We start from the raw sequence: 20,936 nt of genomic DNA on the forward strand, positions 1-20,936 counted from the left end.
GCCGAGCGTATATAGCGGCCCACTACACCTGCTATTCGCGCCGACTGCCTCAAAGCGAACGCACTGTGCCTGAACAAACATCTAACAGGTCCTAATGTTGACATTTTATTTCTCTATTCACTTCTGCTGAACAACTGTCAATCTAATATATGATTCCAACCGTATTTTGTGCAAGCAACGGAATAAGATATAAAATGCGCCGCATCCGCATTATTAATGATTTTTTAAGGGATTTTTTGAGATTGTGATAGCTGTCATTTTGATTTTCCTGTACTTTTCCGATTTCCGACTGACGTATAATTTTCACTTTTCAGGTTTTCAGACAAGAACGTCAAAATTTTCGTTTCAACCAGCTTCTACGAACTGTCACCTATGTCAAAGTCAAAAAGAAAAAATCATGGGTCCAGTGTTACCAAATAAAGACAACCCTAATCTACATAACACCTTACTGCACTTCACCTGTGCGACTTCACCTACCTTCTCTAGTTCTCTGTCTGCCTAGTAGTATACACCGTGTTCGTCTACTTCAGAACCATTAAAAAGTTTAATTAAAACATTACTTTTATCGCGCAATATGGCTAAACTAAACTATTATATTTTTTAAATTAACTTCCTATTGTTGGAAATATTGATATTATGAAAATGTGTGTGTGTGTTATTTAGAGCTCAACATTTGTAAAATCATGAAGATAACTACTGCCATAATGTTTCTAAAGTAACATGAGATTATAAACTAATAAATTGTAGAATTACCACTTAACGTGTCTTGTCATAGTATCGTGGCAACATTTACATTAGATACATTCCTGAATTTCATGTTTCATGCACGCTGGTGAATAGAGTTCGTCATGAAAATAAAAACATAAATGATTATTTTTTTCGATATTGATATTATAGAATTAGCAATTACATCGTTGGGTTATGTGCCTAGAGTATAAGATTTGAATTTTTCTAAAACAAAAATATAATATTGGGCTGGTGTTGGAATGTGTTGTGTTGACACTTGAAAGTGTTTGTTTGGAAGAAGCATCTTGAATTATATATTTCTGCCTGAAGAATGGCACTGGGAGGATCGACCTACTTGAAAAGCACCACAATGCTGGAGCAACTCTTGGAGGAAATTAATTTTCAAAGGACGAAGGAGATGCGTCAGCTGATGAAGGATGGTAAGTGACACTTTATTCTTAATTACTGATACCGTAAACAGGTGCACTTAACAATACCTTCCAGTGCACTGAAACTAGAAGTTTTAACAAGATGACCAGGTCCAACCCAGGTCCTGTCAACATGCCCTCAATCAAACAGATACATAGTTATATTAGGTATGGTCAAGAGGTATGTTCTTGTATTGAGTATGGGATCACTTTACCAAACAAAGAAACATAATTTTTGAGTTTGGCTAGGTACCTATTAAAGGAACATATCTAACTGTATTTTTGCTCATAGGTATCATTGTCCCGCGTCGTAAAAGTAGCCTGTAACATTTGTCCTTGTTTACCACACTTGTTTGAATTTTTCTCAATCACTTCAGGACTTTGGACTTAGGCGCTTAAGTCATTTGGAGATACAAATTCTACAATCTTGCTTAGACTAAAAAAACATAATGTTGTAAGTGCCAACACCCATAAGGTACCTTTTACCGCGAACTGACACATAGCCTACTAGCTTCTGCCAGCGGTTTCACCCACATCCCGTGTGAACTACTTCACGTACCGGGATAAAAAGTAGCCTATAGCCTTCCTCGATAAATGGGCTATCTAACACTGAAAGAAATTTTTAAATCAGACCAGTAGTTCCTGAGATTAGCGCGTTCAAACAAACAAACAAACAAACTCTTCAGCTTTATAATATTAGTATATAGATATGTTACTCTTATGTACTACGAAATACAATAAAATACTAAAGTCAAAAATATTGCCAACTCTAGCAAATTCTTATACATATCATTGAAGGAGTTAAAATACAAGTACTCTGTTTTATGATGATTACCATTTTTAGATTTACATTCCAAATCTCATTCTTACCTTAGTATGTACAACCAATACCTACTGTTGCTGGCTTTAAACAAACTACCCATCTATTTATTTTATGTAAGGTAGTCATTTCAAGTAAAATGTTATTTAGCATTTCGTTAAATTTTTGTATAATGAACTCCCTCTTGCATACTCACTCTCTTATGTAATACCTCTACATACTACCCCATTTGGTCCCTTACGTATTCCCCGTATGTTATCCCTTTTATACATATATACATGCCCTCATGACTACCCTATGTAAATCCTCATGTATGTCCACCCCTTTATACCTATGTATATTGCCCACGGAGGAAGGAAAAGGTAGCTTAGATGCCATAAGGAAGGTGGTCGGGCGCCTTCTTGTAGGTCAATCAACGTACGATAGGCGCGATCAATTACTAGAACTAACGAGACGGGTTACTTGTCTAATCAAAACCAATCTGTCCAAGGTTGATCTTGATTAATTGGTGAATTTATTTTGAAAATATTGGGCGAGTTGCATAGAAGGCGTGTAAGGGCAGAACTAGTATTTTTTCTTGTCATCTGCACTAGGGCATGCAATTTCGGTAAAACAAAAATTACCGGTAAAAATTCGGTAATAAAAATATTTTTACCGGTAAACCGGTAAAACGGTAATTTTTGTAATTTTTTTAAAACGTGATATTACAGCAATAAGATTGGGTAGTCTTAAAGCAAAACTAAATAAATATGCAAAGTATATGGTAAACGTTTTTGTGACGTGGGCCGTAACAAAAAACATGTCAGTACCATCCGTGCGCGATGTCGCCGACAAAATGCAAGAAAAACGGCTGCGATGGTACGGACATGTAAAAAGGAGTGACACCTGAGGACATCGGCAGTGTGAATGTGATACTCAATCTCAATATACCCGGTCAAAGGCGCAAAGGCAGGCCGAAACCGTGGTGGTTGAGTGTCGTAATGAATGACATGAAAATCTGCGAACTCGAAGAGGAACATGTCTATTCAGGAGGATAGAGCGAAGTAGAAGAAGGAAGATACGGAAAGCCGACCCCGTCACAAGACGTCACAAGACGGATAAACGCTAAGAATTACCGTAAAAATATGTTTTCATTGAAGTGAAAGCCCTTTTTATGGCAAATCATCAAATGACAGACTTTTTCAGTCTAAAACCCATGTTTTTAGTAGGCGTTTTATGGACCAGGGTCGCGGTAACTCTTTCGAACAATCCCGCGGCCCAGGCAGGCCTTGGCCCTGTTGGGCCCCACCGGGTTGCTGACATCTCCCTGAGGAGCCCGTAGAACAACGCGCGCCGCTGACACGGGTCTGTTGTCTATGCAGACGGTGGAACGATGAGCCACCCGAACTCACCGCCCACAGACCGACGCCTACGGTGGCCGGGAGTCGTCTCGACCCTTGGCGCCCGTGGTGTCTTCCTGGTCCACTACAGCGGCTGGGATCAGAGATGCTACTGCAGTCGCTCCAACGTCTCCTTCTCGAGCATGACTGCTTCGCAGAAGGAGGCGACGGCTTCCCATTCCCTCTAGCTCCGGACCATGGCTTGAACCAGGAAGGACGCGAAAGGTCGCCGCTGCCTATTGCCTCGACGACAACACGGCGGTACCCTTCCCAGGCAGTGCACACCTGGACTGTGTGCTCCACCGTGTCCCTCAGAGCTGTCCGCCCTTGCCCCAGTAGGTAAAATAAGCATTAGCTACTACCTAGTATGAGCTGACAGCTATGAGGATAAACAAAATAACCGAATTAATACAATTTGTTTAAATTTTATAAATTAAAATGAGAAAGAAGATTTGTATCTTACCTAGAGATAGTTAAGGACACACAAGTTTACTTTCCTAAAAAAACAGCAACTTTAACACTTACAATACGTAATGTATGCAATATTACATTATATTCAGGCTACATAACAAAGATTTGACGTTAAATGAACAATTGCTATATTTTATCAGAAAATGTAAAAACCGGTAAATTACCGGTTTCATATTATTTTTACCGGTAATCTAAAACTCGCAAAAATGGGCGATTTACCGGTAAAAACAAAACCGGTTAACCGGTATTGCATGCCCTAATCTGCACACCCGCGTTAGTTAGGAAATTTTGCGTAATGACATCTCCAGTACAGTTATTTCGTTCTCCATGATATTACCCTATGACTCCTACGTACAGTTACCGGCACGGATATTGAGCTCTCGGCGGAAGAGGGATCGCTTTGCGCACCCGTACGCATAAGGCAATAAGGCAGTAAATCGCTTCTGCGCAGGTGAAGGTCAGGGCTCAATATCCGTGCCGATAACTATACTCGCTATATATTGTATCTGAGAACCCAAATGTGTTTCCCCTATGTGTCACTTACATATATGTATGAGCCCTTATGCACTCTTATGTACCCCCCTATGAACTCCGAACAAACGAACTTTTACTACCCCTATGTAGTCCTCCTATGTAGGTACTATCTTGAGTATACCCACCCATATGTTCTACCTAACTATACATATACTCCCTCGCCTATGTTACACCTTTATGTACACACCCGAGTATATAAATAGCTTTGTATGTGTATAAACAACTCCTTTACCTATAGGTACTCAGTACTCCACTTATGAGCATTACTTCCTACTAAAAAGAAAGTACCTACTTTACCTATCACCTATGTTCTCCCCATTATTAGACCCTTAGCCATTTTTATAAAAATGCCGATTACATAAAGCGTTTGCAGTAAGAAGGGCGGAAAGGGGAGACATATTTTTGACTATTTGAACTATGCAAGTTTTGCTTATTGTTCCTATACCTACAGTTCCGTTAAGTAATGAACCTCCTTGTTTAGTGGTCATTCAACCATGGCCTACATGACGCTACCCAACATTGGGACAGGGGAGTTCATGACTCATACAAGGGTTGATTCAATCCATTAGTAATACGTCGACCCTTCTTACATCTGTCATGTAACAGTAGTTCTTGTGAATCTTTCCAATAATACAATATTGTAAGATAGTGAGTGACGTATCTATACTTAATATGTTTGTTACTTAGTATGTTTGTTACCCTCAGCATCGTGTTGATCTGCAGGTAGGTACCTACTTAATTATTCGGAAGTCGAGTTAAACACAAGCGATTCGGGTCGAAATCGCTTTGAGAAACTTATCAAGTCTGGAATTTGAGTCCAGTTGGTGATATAAGACGACGTGCCCGGGAACGTAAATTCCTCACCTCTTACTATTTACTCAGTAACAGACCGATAGCCGATCGTGACATAAGAATTTCGGAATTTTCGGTAGTTGCGAGCCACGTGGATGTTGTTAAGATGTTTTTAAGTCCAGGGGCCCGATTCTCCTAAGTTAATAATGTCAAAATCGAATAGAAATCGAATCGCAATAGCAGTTTTAACCATATCGGACATTCTGCTACTAATAAAAGACCAATCGTATTCGATTGATATTTGATTGGTGTGCTATTGATCTGCTGTTTTGGTGATTTTGGTCTATAGTATACGGTAGTTTGCTGTACCTACAATCATTTTAATCGTAAATCATTTGCAGACAAAATGATTCATTATTGAATGACAGAAAAGGTTTATCCTTTGTAAACTTCTCCGATTTATGTAACTGACTTTTGAAGTCGTATAAATCAAACAAATAAATAAAAATCCTTTTCTGTATCGTTTATTTCAAAGAAAAAATAGCGGAATGCCTCATACGCTTCAATCGTAATCGAGTCGGGATTGGATCTCAGTCGAATCGAGTCGAGCGTGAATCATATGTCGCTTAAGAGCGCTATTACAAAATCGAATCGCTCAGGTTTAGGTAAATTAGAAGATAGCCGGCAGCACTTGCGCGTGTGCGTCTAGTGAAATACGCAACGCACACCTGCGGACCGCCACGCGGCACAAACAAACTTGAGACTTTGCCACTTTTATTTTCGAAATAGTTTATTGGTTTTATAGTTTATGAAATATTATTTGTACCGATGAATTTTATAACCTAGAATAGCTCGATTGAGTTACAATAAACAAATAATCGTTTACAATTTTTAAATTATTTAATCGACAACCAAACTTTTCACCATGTTTATCAATTAGGTATAAGTAATTGATTTATAAAAAAACTAAAATCTATAATTCGTCTTCCATGTATTGTATCTTCATTTTCCTGCAACAATAAAAACTAGGAATGTAAATAGTTTATTAAAACAAATATGTCTGTTGCGAGTGACAAAAAATACTTACCATATTATTTGTACTGGTATCCGATTGAGTCTGATAATCTGAATTAAATATGCTTTCATTATCCTGCAAGAATCAAAGATATCCAATAATATTATTATGCAACAGCGAAACTAACGACGATGACATTTACGTACATATTTCTATATAACCAACATCAAAAAAAGAGAACCCAATCTATAACATTTTCGCATTAGAATATCATGGGTTAATACTTGTGTATATTACATTTCAATCAGATCATTATAACTAATAAATAAAATAAAAACTCACTAGTATCAAAACGAGTTCGTTGCGCAGGTTGCGCTATATTTTTCGAGCTCCGGCGAGTTTGCGCGGCGCAACAGCGAGCGATACGTCCTCCCTCGATAAGCGCTTGGCGCTGACTAAAGTTGAACACCGCGCGTCACAAGATTTATATTGATTTTTGCATTGCAAACAAAAATTATTTTAAAATATTGTTTTACTTTTAAATAGACCAATTTTTTTTTCAAGCTTTATAACAATACCACCTTAATTATTAAATATGTTTTATTTGAATTTGGATTATACTTTCATAGATAAAAAATATAGTTTTGTACGGAAAATTGTCAGTAACTCTCAGTTTTATAGAATTATTTTTGGTGTATTACTGTATGAATTGTAATAAATTGGTGTAAGCAAGCACAAGTACAAGATATAGTTGTATCTTGAACATTTTTATAAATGGTTAAATTGCTATATCCTCGTAGTACTGAAGCATCAAAAGATTCCCAAAAGCAACATTTTATGAAACATCCTTTGCAGAGACAAAGATTTTACTGATGTACGTGGACAAATTAAAATATTTATTGAAAACAGCCCCAAGATAAATGATCAAACTTTCTTAATCTTATTTTTGTTTTTTTTTTGTGACTATATCCAAAGCATAATGACGCATCAAAACTCGTATAAAACTCGAAAAATTGTGATAGCCCTCTTAAGTAAAATTAGGAGAATCGGGCCCCGGATCGTGCTAGGCTTGTTGCACAATAAGACGCAGCGCACCAACGTTTTCCAGACAACTTACCTGCTTGATTTTACTTCGTCAGAATTTTACTACACTCAGAGGCACGGAAGTTGGCCCAAACAATCACAAGTAGATATCAGCCCAGATAGCTGTTGTAAATTCTAATTTCATATGACATATTGGCAGTCCTTTCGTATAGTACAGAAAAATGTCTGTTTAACTTTTATAACACTAGAAAGAGATTTCGTTGTTGGAACACAAAGCAGAAAGTTAAGTTACAATTCGGATAGAAATTGCCGAAGTTCTAAGCACGTTCCAAAAAAACAGAATTTTTATGATCGTTTTTTGTTTTCACCAATTTGATGTAAAATTGCCCTTGCTGCAGCTTAAGTTGATCAGACAGTGTTGCTAAGACGTCAAGGGCGTAGGTACACAGCGGAAGATGGCTGAAACTTTAAGTGCACCGCGTACAAGTTAAAGATATGCATAAAAATGTATGACCAGACTGGCCTTTACACAAGAAGACCAGAAAGTGGAATGTAAGGTGTTCGTCGGCGCACGACGACCGATTTAACGTACATGCAATAAGAAATCCGTTTCTCACTGCAGTAGAGATACGCCAGCCTTTGCAAACAGCAAGAGAAGTCAACGTCCGTAAGCGCACAATAAGAAGGATGGAGGAGCGGGATGTGCGTGCTCGAAGACCAGCTCGAGGCCCGGAACTTCTCCCGCACCATCGCGTAGCCAGACTTAGGTTTGCAAAATTACATGCAAATTGCACGCATGACCAATGTAGTAAAATTTTATGGACAGATGAATGCAGAGTCATCTTTAAGAGCTCCAGACGGCCGTGGACGTGAATGGACAAAGCGCGGAGAACGGTTTCTTCCCACCACTACCAAGCAAACATTCAGTTTTCATGGTGGGTCCATCATGGTTTGCGGAGGCATAAGTTCAGAAGCTCGTACTGAATTATTGGCTGTCGAAAGTCGTCTGACAGCAGTGAGGTATATTGAAGAGATCCTTCAAAATCATGTTTTACCCTAGGGATAGGAAGTGAAGAATTTCGTATAATGCCGGACAATGCTCGACCTCACGCAGCTCTTTGCTTGACCGAATACTTGTTTGAGGTCGGTATTCAAAAAATGGACTGGTCAGCAAGAAACACGGCCATGAATCCTGTAAAACATGCCTGGAGCATGCTTAAAATACAGGTCCGTGCAAATCGTAACCCACCACGGACTCTCAGTGAACTGAAAACCGCGCTGGTAGCTGAAAAACATCATCCAGAGCATGCCAGATCGTATGTCATGTAGGCAGTCATCAGATCAATCTGTTTTGTTAAAAAAGTTGAATTTAAAAGTTAGTGGTGTTTATTGCGCTAAAGGACTCCGCTTTCTAATTAATGAAACTTAATTAAAATCTTCACAATTTTAAAATCAACATTCTGATTTTTCATTTAAATAATGGTCAATAAGGCCCAAATGTGCTTGGGCCAGATTCCGTGCCACTGAGTGTATTGCATTCCACTCTTTCATAGTAGCGAACCATTTCTTAGTGCTCCTCTAGCTACCCTTACCTACCCTGTCTAACTTCTTAGCTTATGCTGCGAGGTTTCCACCTTTCGCAACTGACTAAGTTCTTTTATTATAATTACAACATAATTAAATATTACCCACACAGCCCACGGTAAACCGATATCAAGGATAAAATGCCGATGTAGTTACAGGTTAGCTAATAATAATATAGGAAGTACATATACTATTTTTTAAGAAAAAAACATTTAATTAACTTTACAACAGCGTTGGTATAAACAGTTGCATGTTCCGTACATAATATTTTTACATAATTATTCTAAAAAGGGATCACGTAAAATGTCGGAATGTGGCATCCATCAATGCAGTTGCTTGAACTCTTGAATAGCCTCACTAACAAACTAGGAAGGACTACTTTATGTATAACAAACTGGTCGGACAGACTATATTGTCTCGGCAGGATTGAATCACTAAGAAGTTAAGTTGTCCGGTTTACATTCGGTTCTGATGACATGACAGTATGCAATACTGTATAAGTAGGTTTCCAATTAGGTAAATACTTGTACACAGCATTTCATCAAAGATTTTTAATGTGGCTTTTCATTAGACATTCAGTATTTACAAGATCTGTTCATCTAGGTACGAGAACAAGAACTTCATACAAATATAGTGTAATTGTACTCTAAACATCTCAAAAAATATGCATTAATTAAGAATGCATTGTTCAGGCAGTTAATGATTATTAATAATGTTCACGAATGCAATGTGCACACACAAGCAGAATGTACAGCGGACGCTGAAGAGGAGAGAGGCGCGAGCCTGCTGACTCGTCCGCGCTCATGTCACACAGCACCGTGGACATGTTCCATATACGCGAACTAATTATAATTAAAATAACACCTAGTTCTACTTGATCACACCTGTCGAGGAACCGGGTTCTTTTCAAGGTCATGGCTGATGTCTGTGTCCCAGGAATGCTTTTAAGTAGACCTCTTAGTTATAACTTACTTGAAACTTTTAGTTATAAATTTGTTTTCAACTGATGAGTACGTATCTTATTCAAGTACAGTACAATATTTGTTTATTATTCTTAATTAGAAGAATTATACTTTTTGTATTTGCTTATTCGTCACATAATTTGATAGGTGATTATAATTTCGTGATAATTATGTTGATGCAGTGATTTTTTTTACAAAAATAACTAGGTACACGTATTAACAATAAATGATGAATTAATTATTACTATTGAAGCAACATATAAATGAGGTGGAATTCAGTATACTTAATAACATGTTGAAGGCACTTTGCAATGTACATGAGTTAGCTACAACTTTGCTATCAAGCACTGTTGAGCTACAAACAGTTGAAGTTCTCTAACTGCAACATACACGATTTATGTATTTCATAATCATTTCAGATTGTGGTTTCGTAGTGCTACAAGGAACGACATATTGGACAGATCTGTTCGTGCGGCACTTTCTGTTTCAAGAGGAGCAGTCGATAGACTGTGACGATTTGTTGTTTTTTGTAAGAAAACGCCACGTGAAGGGCTCCTCGCGCTACCTGCCCAAGTACGAGGTAAGTGCTGAAATCGCGGACACGCGCCCGCCGCCCGCTCGCACGGTGCGTGCCACCTGCCACTGATTCATATCATTGTACTACACCAGTGCACTCTGAGTTCACACTATCTTGTCTACAGTATAACTTTTATAGAATTTCAGATATATTTTTCTGCCTTTAACTGCGATAACATATCTGATAAATGCGATAATGTGATTTATTATATCAGCTTTTTACTTTTTTGTGAACAGACTTGTAAAGAACAAAATTAAATAGGTAATTGATCAATTGAGTTTAAGAAAGTGCATCGGTGTATGTATGTCAAAATATAGCCAGTACGTACTCGTAGGCAGAAGATGTTTGTGTCAGACAACAATATGCTATGACCATATAAATAGTTATAGCGGAATAGTTTAATGCTGGTAATTAGTTGCTGAACTAACTTGTCAATTATGTGTTTTATGATACAATTAATCTCCCTTGTGCGTCCTTATCTTTTGTTCTTAATTTAAGTCCAAAAACAAAAATATAATAATGGCAAAGCAATGATGATGCCTCCTCTAGATCTCGTTAATGATATCAGTAAACATGACATCATGTGACTGTGTGGAATGTTTTCTAAGTGTTGTTGGTGCCCGCTGCTAGTGTTACTGACTCTAGTTCCATCAATTCTAATTTAGCACCATTTATGTTGAATGTTACAAATTCTACATGGTAATATTTCGGAATACAAAAAGTATGCATTAACAACAGTTATGTATGTACTTTATTTTAAACAATATAAAAATATTATTTCTTATAGTAGGCTGCTGGTACAACAAGTACATGTACTTATACGCAACTCCCGGCACTGTCCGCTACTTGCGTACATTCGCTCGTCACCAACTATACATTAATCACAGTATATTTTTTTTAATAAATACTTAGTAAGTTTTAACTTTGATTCGAGGTTGTTCAATAACCACTTATAAACTATACAATTTACAAACAAAAATTCTATCAACAGTTCACCGTACATAATTGATCGATTAAATTATTGTTCTTTGTCAAATAAAATCAAATCTTACAATTATATTCAACAATAAAAGCATAGGGTAGTCACTTTGTATAGAACAGTTTGCAATAGTTGTGAGGGAATAAATATATGCTCACTTTGCGAATTATCACATTTGACACGTAGCGGTCACTGAATGTCCCTCGCGGTTGTCGCGAGCGCACTGTAAGCACAGCCTAGCAGCGCGGGGCAGCGGCGCCACCGCTCACCCGGCCCGCGCGCCTGTTCGCAGACCGACGTCGAGGTGTTCCGGAAGGATTCCAAGAAGCTGCCCATCGGAGACCCCGAGATAGACTGGGAGGAGACGGTCTACCTTAATCTGATCGTGCATCAGTTTGACTACACGCTAACGCTGGCCATCTGCACGCGGACCAGTCCCAAGGAGCTGCAGGTCCTCAAGCGGCACTCGCAAAAGGTGAGCGTCATACGCGTTCCGGCGGCGGCAGCGTCGCGCGCGCGCGTCACTAGCTGAGCCGACTGAAGAGCTTGGTGCGTGGCCACGGCAGCGGCCAGTCGTAGCGCCGCGGCACCGGCCCGCACGTTGCGCTCCAGGTACGTGAACAGCCAGTACCACCACTCGCGCTGGATCATGTAGTGGTTGTAGCCGTTGCCGCTGCGGTGCGGCGTCACCAGCAGCGAGTGGAACGTCCAGAACAGGCGCGTGGTCACGTAGTACGCGATCACCACGTCCACCGTGTAGTGGCCGTGCGCCAGCAGCACGAACGACACGCCCAGCAGCAGAGCCCCACATGGCCCAGTGCATCGGCCACAGCTTCTTCGGCGAGTACTCCGCCACTATGAGGTAACTCAACACCAGGACCATGGTGTGACCCGAGTATATGTAGTCGCCGCAGTACGTGTGTTTGCCGTTTATTGATAATCCGAACCCGGATATTAAGTAGAACATTCTCTTGATGACTAGTAGCGGCGTGGTGTTACTCTTGGGGCTACAGTAGTAGGTGGTGCTTGACACCGGAAGCACAGTCACAAACATGGTGACTGACCGGTACAGGTACAGTAGGCCGATTATGAAGAATAGCCGTCTCGCCACGATGAACCGATGCTTGTGGAAGACGACCACGAGCATGGCGACTGTGGTTGATATCATTATAAGGTACTCGGAGACGGCGAGCCCCCAGTCTCTGGCGCCGACGTTATCTAATATGATGTCGTTGAGCGGCGGCGTCGTATTTCTATCTGGCAGTCTTTCGTGCACTAGTGACAGCGACATCATATTTACACAGACGCACATAAACAGGAAGAAGAATGATATAATAGTTTTCCATATTTCCTTGGGATACCTCTCCTCCCTGACGGCGCCGGGCGGGATCTCGACGATGAAGTCGCCGGCGTGCGCGCGCTGCGGCGAGTGGTCCTGGTCGGGGTCGGACTCGTCCGTGGTGGGCTGCGGCGCGTCCGCCTTCACGGTGCGCGCCAGCAGCGGCTGGCGCTGCATGAGCTCGGCCTGGCTGGGCATGTCGGGCGGTCGCGGGTCGCTGTGTTGTCGCGCCGCGTTGTTGTTCAGGTCATTCCGCTTGAGGCGCGCCTCGAAGTTGATGCCTTTGATCTCGTCGTGCGCGGTGTGTGCGGCTATGTCCACATCGCAGAGCGGCGGCGAGCGCGCGGCGTCGGCGGCGGCGAGGGCGCTCGCGGCACCAGCGCTAGCTGCTTGGCCGGCAGCTCATTGGCGAGGTATACTCGCACCGACTCGACCAGCGGCTCTGCGAGGTTTATCTGCTTTGGCGGCGATGGCTCCTTGTCTGGGGAGCGCGACGAGATCGTCATCCAATCACCATTCGGTTGGATCGAACCTGAAATACAGAGAAACTTCGTGTTAACTCCTCCTGTCTTTGTATAACTACTTTCATCAATCCTGTCCTATAGTTGACAATATAGTGTAATAAACACAAGGCAGGTAATAATCAGCAAAGTTACTTTCGCATATATTGCACAAAATATAAAAACATATCCATTTTCTACAATAGTTAAATTTTATTGTTGTAGGAAGTCTTCTAGCCAATAATGGCTTCAATGAAATAACCGACAGCTTTAGCGTTTTCGCGTTATTACCGATCAGTAAGGGGTTTGTTGATTAGAATCACGTAACGGCAAACTCGAATGTTACTTGATTAATTGAGATAGGTATATAAGTTGTTGTGAATTAGCATGTGTCGTTTTGAATTGATGTTTTGTAAATATGGTCGTTTCTAGAAGATACATCGTAAACAAAATAACAATGGCAGCGGAGGTACGGTTCAAAGACCGAGGGTTATGATTGCGCGACACGGAGGCGCGGGCGGCGCGGCGAGCCGGCACCGGCGCCCCTCCTTGCCGTATTGTCAGATGATAATAATTACCCGCCGCCGCGCGTCGTGTCGGAGCCCCGAGCCTGCGCCCCTCGGCGCGACCCACCAGATTCTATTTACTATTACACGAGACATTTATAGACCGCCCGACGACAGATTTCTCTTTATCTACGTGTTCTGCGACTAGTTTTCGGTGCGCGTATAGAAAGCTCGTTAACAGAGTCCCCGCTTTGCTCCGACTTACCCGATCAATGTGCGAGCTGTCATCCAGCGGGAACGGGGCGCCTCATCGATTGGATGTCCCGGTCCTGGTATGCGCCCGATAGAAAGCCGGAAAGCCTGACTCGCATCCAGTAAAATCACAAGCACGTAAACGAGGTCGAAATGGAAAACGTTATGCATAAACACTACACTGCGCGGGTAACGGTATTGCACTCACGAAAAGGCGTTCGATTATGAGCCTCTGAACGCGAAATTGCATTCACAGCGATGTTCACTACACTATACGAAGGTCTCCGACGACAACACAGGAATAATTTTATTATACGGCAGACATAACCGCTGCGAGCGTGCGTGTGCAGGGGCGGCCGCGTACTAGAAAACGAAAAGATGTAGCACTGGTTGGCTTCGGTCCGCCGGCGTTCGGGCGTTGTCGGTTATGTTCGCGCGCTCGGCTCAATGGAAGCAATTACGCGCGGCAGTGACGTCACAGCGAGACGTTCTAGTCCCTACTCCGTGCGGGTGCACCCGGCGCGGCCGTGTCGGCACAAGCGAGCGGCCGCGCCGACTATTGCCAATGAGAATTCTGTTTGTTTTTCATCTATCACCACCGCATTTGCAACACTATGATTTTGTTCTCGATTTTATAAAGTCAAATTTGAGGATTTTGGAGAAGATTTTCTAGCCGTGGTAGGTAAAGGAATTCCTCATTCATGCTTCAATAGAACTGTGACCTTTTGGCACAGTTTCACAAGATCAATGGTTTTACTAAATAAATAGATACAGACAGATTTACTTGTATTAGGTACCTAAAGTACCTAAGTACCTACCTACTAAGTACATTAAATTGTGTGAAAATATTTAAAAATATATATATAAATTCACTTACTTGAAAATATAACTTAAATAGTTAATATATTTTCCCGTAGGTACCTATAGGTAATATGCTTTTCGAGCGTGTCGAATTTTCTGGGGAAGGATAATAATAGCCAGTCGTAACTTGTAAGTCAATTAAGTGACTAATGGACTTAGCTGCCATAGTTCAAGTGACTATACGATATAGCAATTAATTCCTGGAATAATGCGGATAACTTGTACAACGCAACGCTTCTTTGAACGTTTCAAAGTGCAAGTGATACGTAGGCACGGTCCCATTGTAAATATGTATTAGTATGCACAAACGTGCAACATACGGTTGTGGCGGGATTTGGGTCAAGGTGTTCAAGCGGGCATTGCCTGCACTCCGATCCCTCGGCGAGGAGATCTCCTTTGTTAACGGTTCTCAATCCTAAAAAGCAAAATAATCATTTCAAAACAAGTGCCAGTGACGTACAGCGATACTGCAGCAAGGTCATGCAGATTAGAATTCGCTTCCTCGGTTTCCGTGGCTTTTAGCGAAAATCACTAAGTACCTACTGAACTTGAAACCTCTGTTGTTGTAATTTGTGGATAGGCAAAATGATATCGAGCGGAATGAACATTTTTTGTGGCTATTGCATCTGTAGTTGCTCGTAGTTTGGGTCAATAATTCATCGTGAACGAACGAAGTGGTTGATTGGTACACCCAAAAGGACTAAGTAAATATGTCGAGTCATGGTTGTAGTGGCTTCCTGTTGGTTTATTAGTTTGCTTTAAGAACTCGCGAGTCCAACTCTACACTCTCTAGTTTAATTTTGATGATTTAACGGCTATGTTGTTTCTTCCCTGTTATAAGTTCTGGGTTCTAGTAACGTTCAGGCTGATTTACGTGAATGTTTTGTCAACAAATGAATATTGGTCCGTTGGTTTGCCGGGAGTAATGACTGGCTCGGAGCGGCTGTATACGTGGGCGATCTGTGTCAGCTCCCCGATATAGCTGCCAACCTATCTACGTCGTCACGCTACAAATATTTCATTTTATCATTTGAATGTGTTTTGGCGCTATCATAATACCTTTTTAATTAGGCGGATTAGAACAAATTACTACAGAGTTATCATCGAACATTAGGTACTTACATTTTTTTTCAATAATGAAACGAAAACAATTATTGTAAAGAGGAACGTTCGTAAAACGATTTTCTGTCATTTCAAATGCAAAATACAGATTCTAACTTGGCATATTTGGTTTGTATGAGAATGACTTTCGTCATAGTCTCGTAGATTTGCCAGATTTGATACCGAATGCGAGAATTTTATTTAATTTCCCAGCTTTGATCGAACACTTCAATATTTTTGTGAAGTCTAAACTCATAGTAGGTACGAGAGCCCACTACCAAAACCATGTCTCATAGCAATACGGCAAAAACCCTATTAAATCGATAGATACGATTATCCTGAACTCGAAACTACCAATATCAGACATTTTCCGCGTAGCGTTTGATCTGATCGAATTTTCAAAATTGTCAAAGAATTTTAGCCAATTGCATCATAGCAATATGTCTGATTTGCAGACTGTAGTTGAATGATAGTTTTGAGATATCTTCTGAGGTGAGACAAAAAATTTGGTCGTGGGCTCTCGTGCTATCAATAAAACCGCTGGTATGGTTATCTTACCTACCTAATAAGGTTGAGTCCAGTCAAATTATTAATTTGCATTATTTTGTCCTGAGGGAAATTTACCTGCTGCGGTCAACATTATCAATATGTGGTTAACGTTAATTGTTGTATCGTCATTTTATGTGAGTATCTCTTTTACAAGTCATTCAGTATTATTATAAATGTATAGTTAGATATGTATTTAGAGATGGGGCAGTAGGGAAGGTGACCCAGCGTGTAAGATTTTGGCAATGTAATTTCTCCTTGCTTGACATAATTCTTGAAATAAGTGTTGTACCGTGTGTACCCATTACAATGACAATGTGACCGTGCAGGTGTACGCGTCGCCCAGCCGCCGCAAGATGGACACGAAGGGCGAGGGCGAGGAGATGACCTACCCCCACATCTGCTTCATGGTGGACAACTTCGACGAGGTCAGTACGCTCGGGATGATTCTTATCATTGACTTTGAAACAGTTTTGACAATAGTTCCCATGCCTAATAACATTATTGGAATGGGAACAATTGCCAAAACATTACTAACAAGAAACAAATTCTGAGCATCGAAATACGCGGATCTGCATAAAAATTGATACATGATTTTGTAGAGTAGAGAAACGTCATCTTTTAACATTTTTGAGCATATCAAGTAATAATAAACGCACACGTTTATTATTCGGATCATTTGCCTCAGAGACAATGTACCTACTACGTTGTAGGCCCGACTTTTTTATCCTAAAATTAATGATCACCCAGTGAGCTAGATTCTGAAACGGGCAGTGTTTGTACCTGATATTGCAAGTACATAGCATCACATTATGATGTTTTGATAGTATATGATCGTCCGACATAGCGCTACTGGCTTGATGAATGGCATGTTTAAGTCAACATTACTCCTTTATTTAAAACAGTTCTCGTGTTCGGATAACGTTCAAAGCTAGTATAAACAATAATACAATACAATAATATTGAGTAGTGCTAAACGGTCACTGTGTAAATATGTTAGTTGGAATGTCGTTTGTACTATAATGTTAGATAGTGAAGGATTAGTTACGGTCGAGATTTTGTAAAGTTAATAAAATCATTGCACAGAGTGATACTGCGGAATGCCTGATTTCTTTAAACGGTTAACTAAACTCGATAATAGAAACCTAACTTCAAAGCTCTCTTCAAACACACTGACATAAATACGTGCAAATTTCATGCTGAATTAATCACAAAAATATTTTGGGCTTTTGTGTTTTTTCTAGCAATAGGATATACCCCGGCGAGAATTGATATACCTTCTCGTATATACTTCCTACGAAACCGAAATACACGAGCGATTCGTCTTCGGCGAATACGCGGAGATGTTTATCTAAGGTGCGCCTCAAGGCCGACAGCGCCGCGCTTGTTTCTAGTTCACTTCAGCACAACATCCGAACGTGGCGCGGTAATTAACTTCCAACTCGAAACATTTACACTAAAACAACGGCAGACGACTTCTCGATGTCCTGAGGCCAACAACATATGTTTATGTAGCTCTGTATTCTATTATTTCGGTTATTTTTGGGATCGTTATCTCTATTACTCTAAAAATATCAACAGCTGCGTTGACATTTTCTATTCCAAGATAAGAAACCCGATGGCATATAATATGTCAGTTCTAGAACCTCGAATGTGTTAATGTGGCTGATATTGATGATGATATTCAAAGTCTCGTTCCTGTTTGCGTTAGCTTCGCCTGGCACAGTCGGTGGAGCGCCGCGTGGCGAGTGCTCGCGCACCGAGCCGGGCCTGGCCTGGCTGTCCCTTCATTGTGTCTGTCGATAATTATACAGTTGGCGCTGCATCGGCGGTGCTCGGTAAACGGCCCCTATCTGCGCAGTCTGTCTTCATCATGCAGCTGTCATCGCTCATGTCTGTACCAATCACGTATTTAGATTCACACGAGTATAAAACGAAATTCTTTTATCTCTATAAACAATGACATTAATAATATCTTGTTTCTGAAGGCTTGGGAACTTGCGATTTGTATGCATATAAAACTCGTTCCAAGTTATTTCTGCCCCGCTTAAATGGCTGCGCATTAATTTCCATCAGTTGATGCGATTAGCTAATTATCACACAATTAGCGATTGGCATTGAACTGGACGGTGATTAGTGATTACCTTATATCTGTAGTTTGATAGCCTCAGTTTTTAAACTAATTGTTCGTTATCAGGAACAGGTTTCGCGAGTCAGCCTCGTTAGTGAAATGTTTGTGTTCGTTGTTACGTCACGATGACTGTTACGATTGTGAAGGAGTTTTATTTCTCTAGCTGGGTTGTCACCAACTATTTTAAGGATCTGAATCAGGAATTTGTTCAATGACTGCGACCCCTACGGGTACGTAAGATCAGAATTTGGTGTTGCCTTTTCAATAGGATTGTTAAAAGTTCTCGAAATTATGGCGCGTCGTTGTTCCTAGTGATTTAAATATTATTAAATCGATAACAAAAGGCGATTTTAAAGTGTAGCTAGGGTAATATGGAAATGATAAGTATTGATTAGCTTAATTACTGACAGATTTTTCAAAATTGTGTCTCTCTGTTCAGCTGTGTAAATAATTGCCAAATAATAGTTGACAGATTAGCTGTATTAGATTGTAGCTGTCCAATATAATGTGTGTTGTTAAGAATAGCGTGTTGGGGCGGCGCGGCGCTCCTCTCAGCGCGTCCTCTGCGCGACCTTGCGCGCGAGCACTGTCGTGCTGCGTCGTGCTGCGCGCGCTGACCGATATGCAGCGCCGATAGCGTGTGTGCATACTACACGCCCGGAGATAAAAATAAATACTGCCAACGTCGTCGCTTTCATTAAACGACTCGTTGCATTTAATCGCACTTCATCATTGTTATCGTGGTTTTGCTCCTTGCTTGATTGGATTTGATGATTGCCTAGATTGATGCAACGCAGCCTCGCACAATTTTGCCTCTTTGCAAGCAAAGACATTTAATTGTATTCGACTGGCTGGTCTTTTATTACACTCCCAGTAAATAGATTGGTTGTATTGTAAATTTTAATGTTGTTAAGCCAACCGCATGAGCGCTAACTTGCATACTTGGGCTAATGCGTGGGAAAGTGAAGCGTCCGCTCTCTGTAATATGGTATTCCAAAGTGACACCAGTCAATTTTCACTCTTAATAATGGGAGCTTTGATAACTTGTATAGGCTTCACTAGGTACATGGAGCTTGTGATCACTGAAGTGATCACACTTGAATAATACAGAATTTTTAATCGTCAGAGACCTGAGTTTAGGGTCTTATCATCGGAATAATAGATAGACATTACAGTATGTATTATCGTAGCGGTCGCGTCCCTGAACTCTAAATATATTACTGGAGCCAGTCTAGTTGGCTCCCAGTAGAACATGGCGACAATTTCTCAGTAGTTACGAGATGTATGGTGCTATAAAACTCGGGTCAGCGTGGCGCGTGTCGTGCCTTGCTGTGGTACGGGTGGTTCTCACTGTCATCGTGATTATTATAGACCTAGTTTACTAGCAATAACATAAACTGCAAATATTCACTTATTATTCACATATTATTAGTATGCAGAGAGATATTATAAAAAATAAGCTTTCCAGATGGGATGGTATTTGCTACGACGCTAATGAGATTGTACACAGACGATTTGATCAGTGGCTGCGATCAAATTGCCTATGTACAGTTAATAGGTCAGCGAGCACGTATCGTAGGTTCTCTTATATAAATTGACGCGCCACAGTGGCCTACTTCGCGTACCCACACCAGCACTGTAGTGTACAGTTCAAGCCTGATCCAAATGTCTGGGCTTTATCTCGCCCACCGCATATCGTGCTCGCTCTTATACTGCAGTAAAGTGACTTATATCAATATTACTAAGTATTGTTGTCAATTCGGTACACATACTTCAAAATAGGGTCAAAAGACTTGAAGTAGCTATTTGAAAGTCATTCTCCAAGCCATTACTAGGTAAATAACCCAAGGTTCCGCACCTACAGAACTTTTCAGTCCAGGTTACCTCAACGATTTAGTGAGACTAACGAGACGAATTTTCACTAATATTTCATATAACATTTAGAAAATATATATAAAGCATGGCAAAGTGGTATTGGAACTTGCGTGCTTCGAACCGCGCACTATTACTTGAAAGGCAGGTCTAAATCACTGCCAGGATACAATACTTAATACGGTAAAAGTTATAATTACATACATATGTTATAATCCGTACTGGTAGTACATATGCCTCCAACCCAGTATATCAGTTTCCGCTGAGAGTGAAGGTGTAGGCGGGGTATCGGGGTATCTGGTCGCGCTCCAGTTGCCGCGGCTGCTTGGAAAGCCTCCAGGTGGCCCAATTGCATTGTGTTCCTATCGGCGTTTGGCTGGAGCGCTCGCTAATCCGAACACTTGTCTGCATTTATGTAGTGCGGATATATTGAGAGCACCGGCTCTTAGCCCAAGCACCTAGTCAAGAGCTGCTCTCAATTACATATCCACATCGTGTTTGGCAACTGAAGTAATTC

General features: G+C 40.8%; 2 protein-coding genes and 1 long non-coding RNA gene across 3 annotated transcripts in view; 1 reads left to right on the forward strand and 2 right to left on the reverse strand.

Moving 5' to 3' along the window:
* Positions 1-465: 465 nt before the first annotated feature.
* The window catches only part of LOC135117427 (uncharacterized protein KIAA0930 homolog), a 36,890-nt gene continuing 16,419 nt past the window's right edge, over positions 466-20,936 (forward strand). Inside the window, 4 exon segments of the mRNA XM_064036692.1 lie at positions 466-1,166; positions 10,175-10,335; positions 11,604-11,786; positions 16,746-16,844. Of these exon segments, the coding sequence (XP_063892762.1) occupies positions 1,058-1,166; positions 10,175-10,335; positions 11,604-11,786; positions 16,746-16,844 (552 nt within the window). The 5' untranslated portion in view covers positions 466-1,057.
* Positions 6,029-7,568, reverse strand: LOC135117419 (uncharacterized). The gene is made up of 3 exons (XR_010276893.1): positions 6,508-7,568; positions 6,238-6,300; positions 6,029-6,160 (listed from the first exon to the last, which is right to left on the reverse strand). It is a non-coding gene; the product is annotated as an uncharacterized LOC135117419 (long non-coding RNA).
* On the reverse strand, positions 8,987-16,237 carry LOC135117377 (phosphatidylcholine:ceramide cholinephosphotransferase 2-like). The gene is given in 5 exon segments (XM_064036500.1): positions 8,987-11,908; positions 11,910-12,107; positions 12,109-12,986; positions 12,989-13,182; positions 16,225-16,237. Coding segments are annotated over 5 exon segments (1,356 nt in total). The 3' UTR covers positions 8,987-11,835.

This window comes from Helicoverpa armigera, chromosome 10, assembly GCF_030705265.1.
Source record: "Helicoverpa armigera isolate CAAS_96S chromosome 10, ASM3070526v1, whole genome shotgun sequence".
Taxonomy (NCBI): Eukaryota; Metazoa; Arthropoda; class Insecta; order Lepidoptera; family Noctuidae; genus Helicoverpa; species Helicoverpa armigera.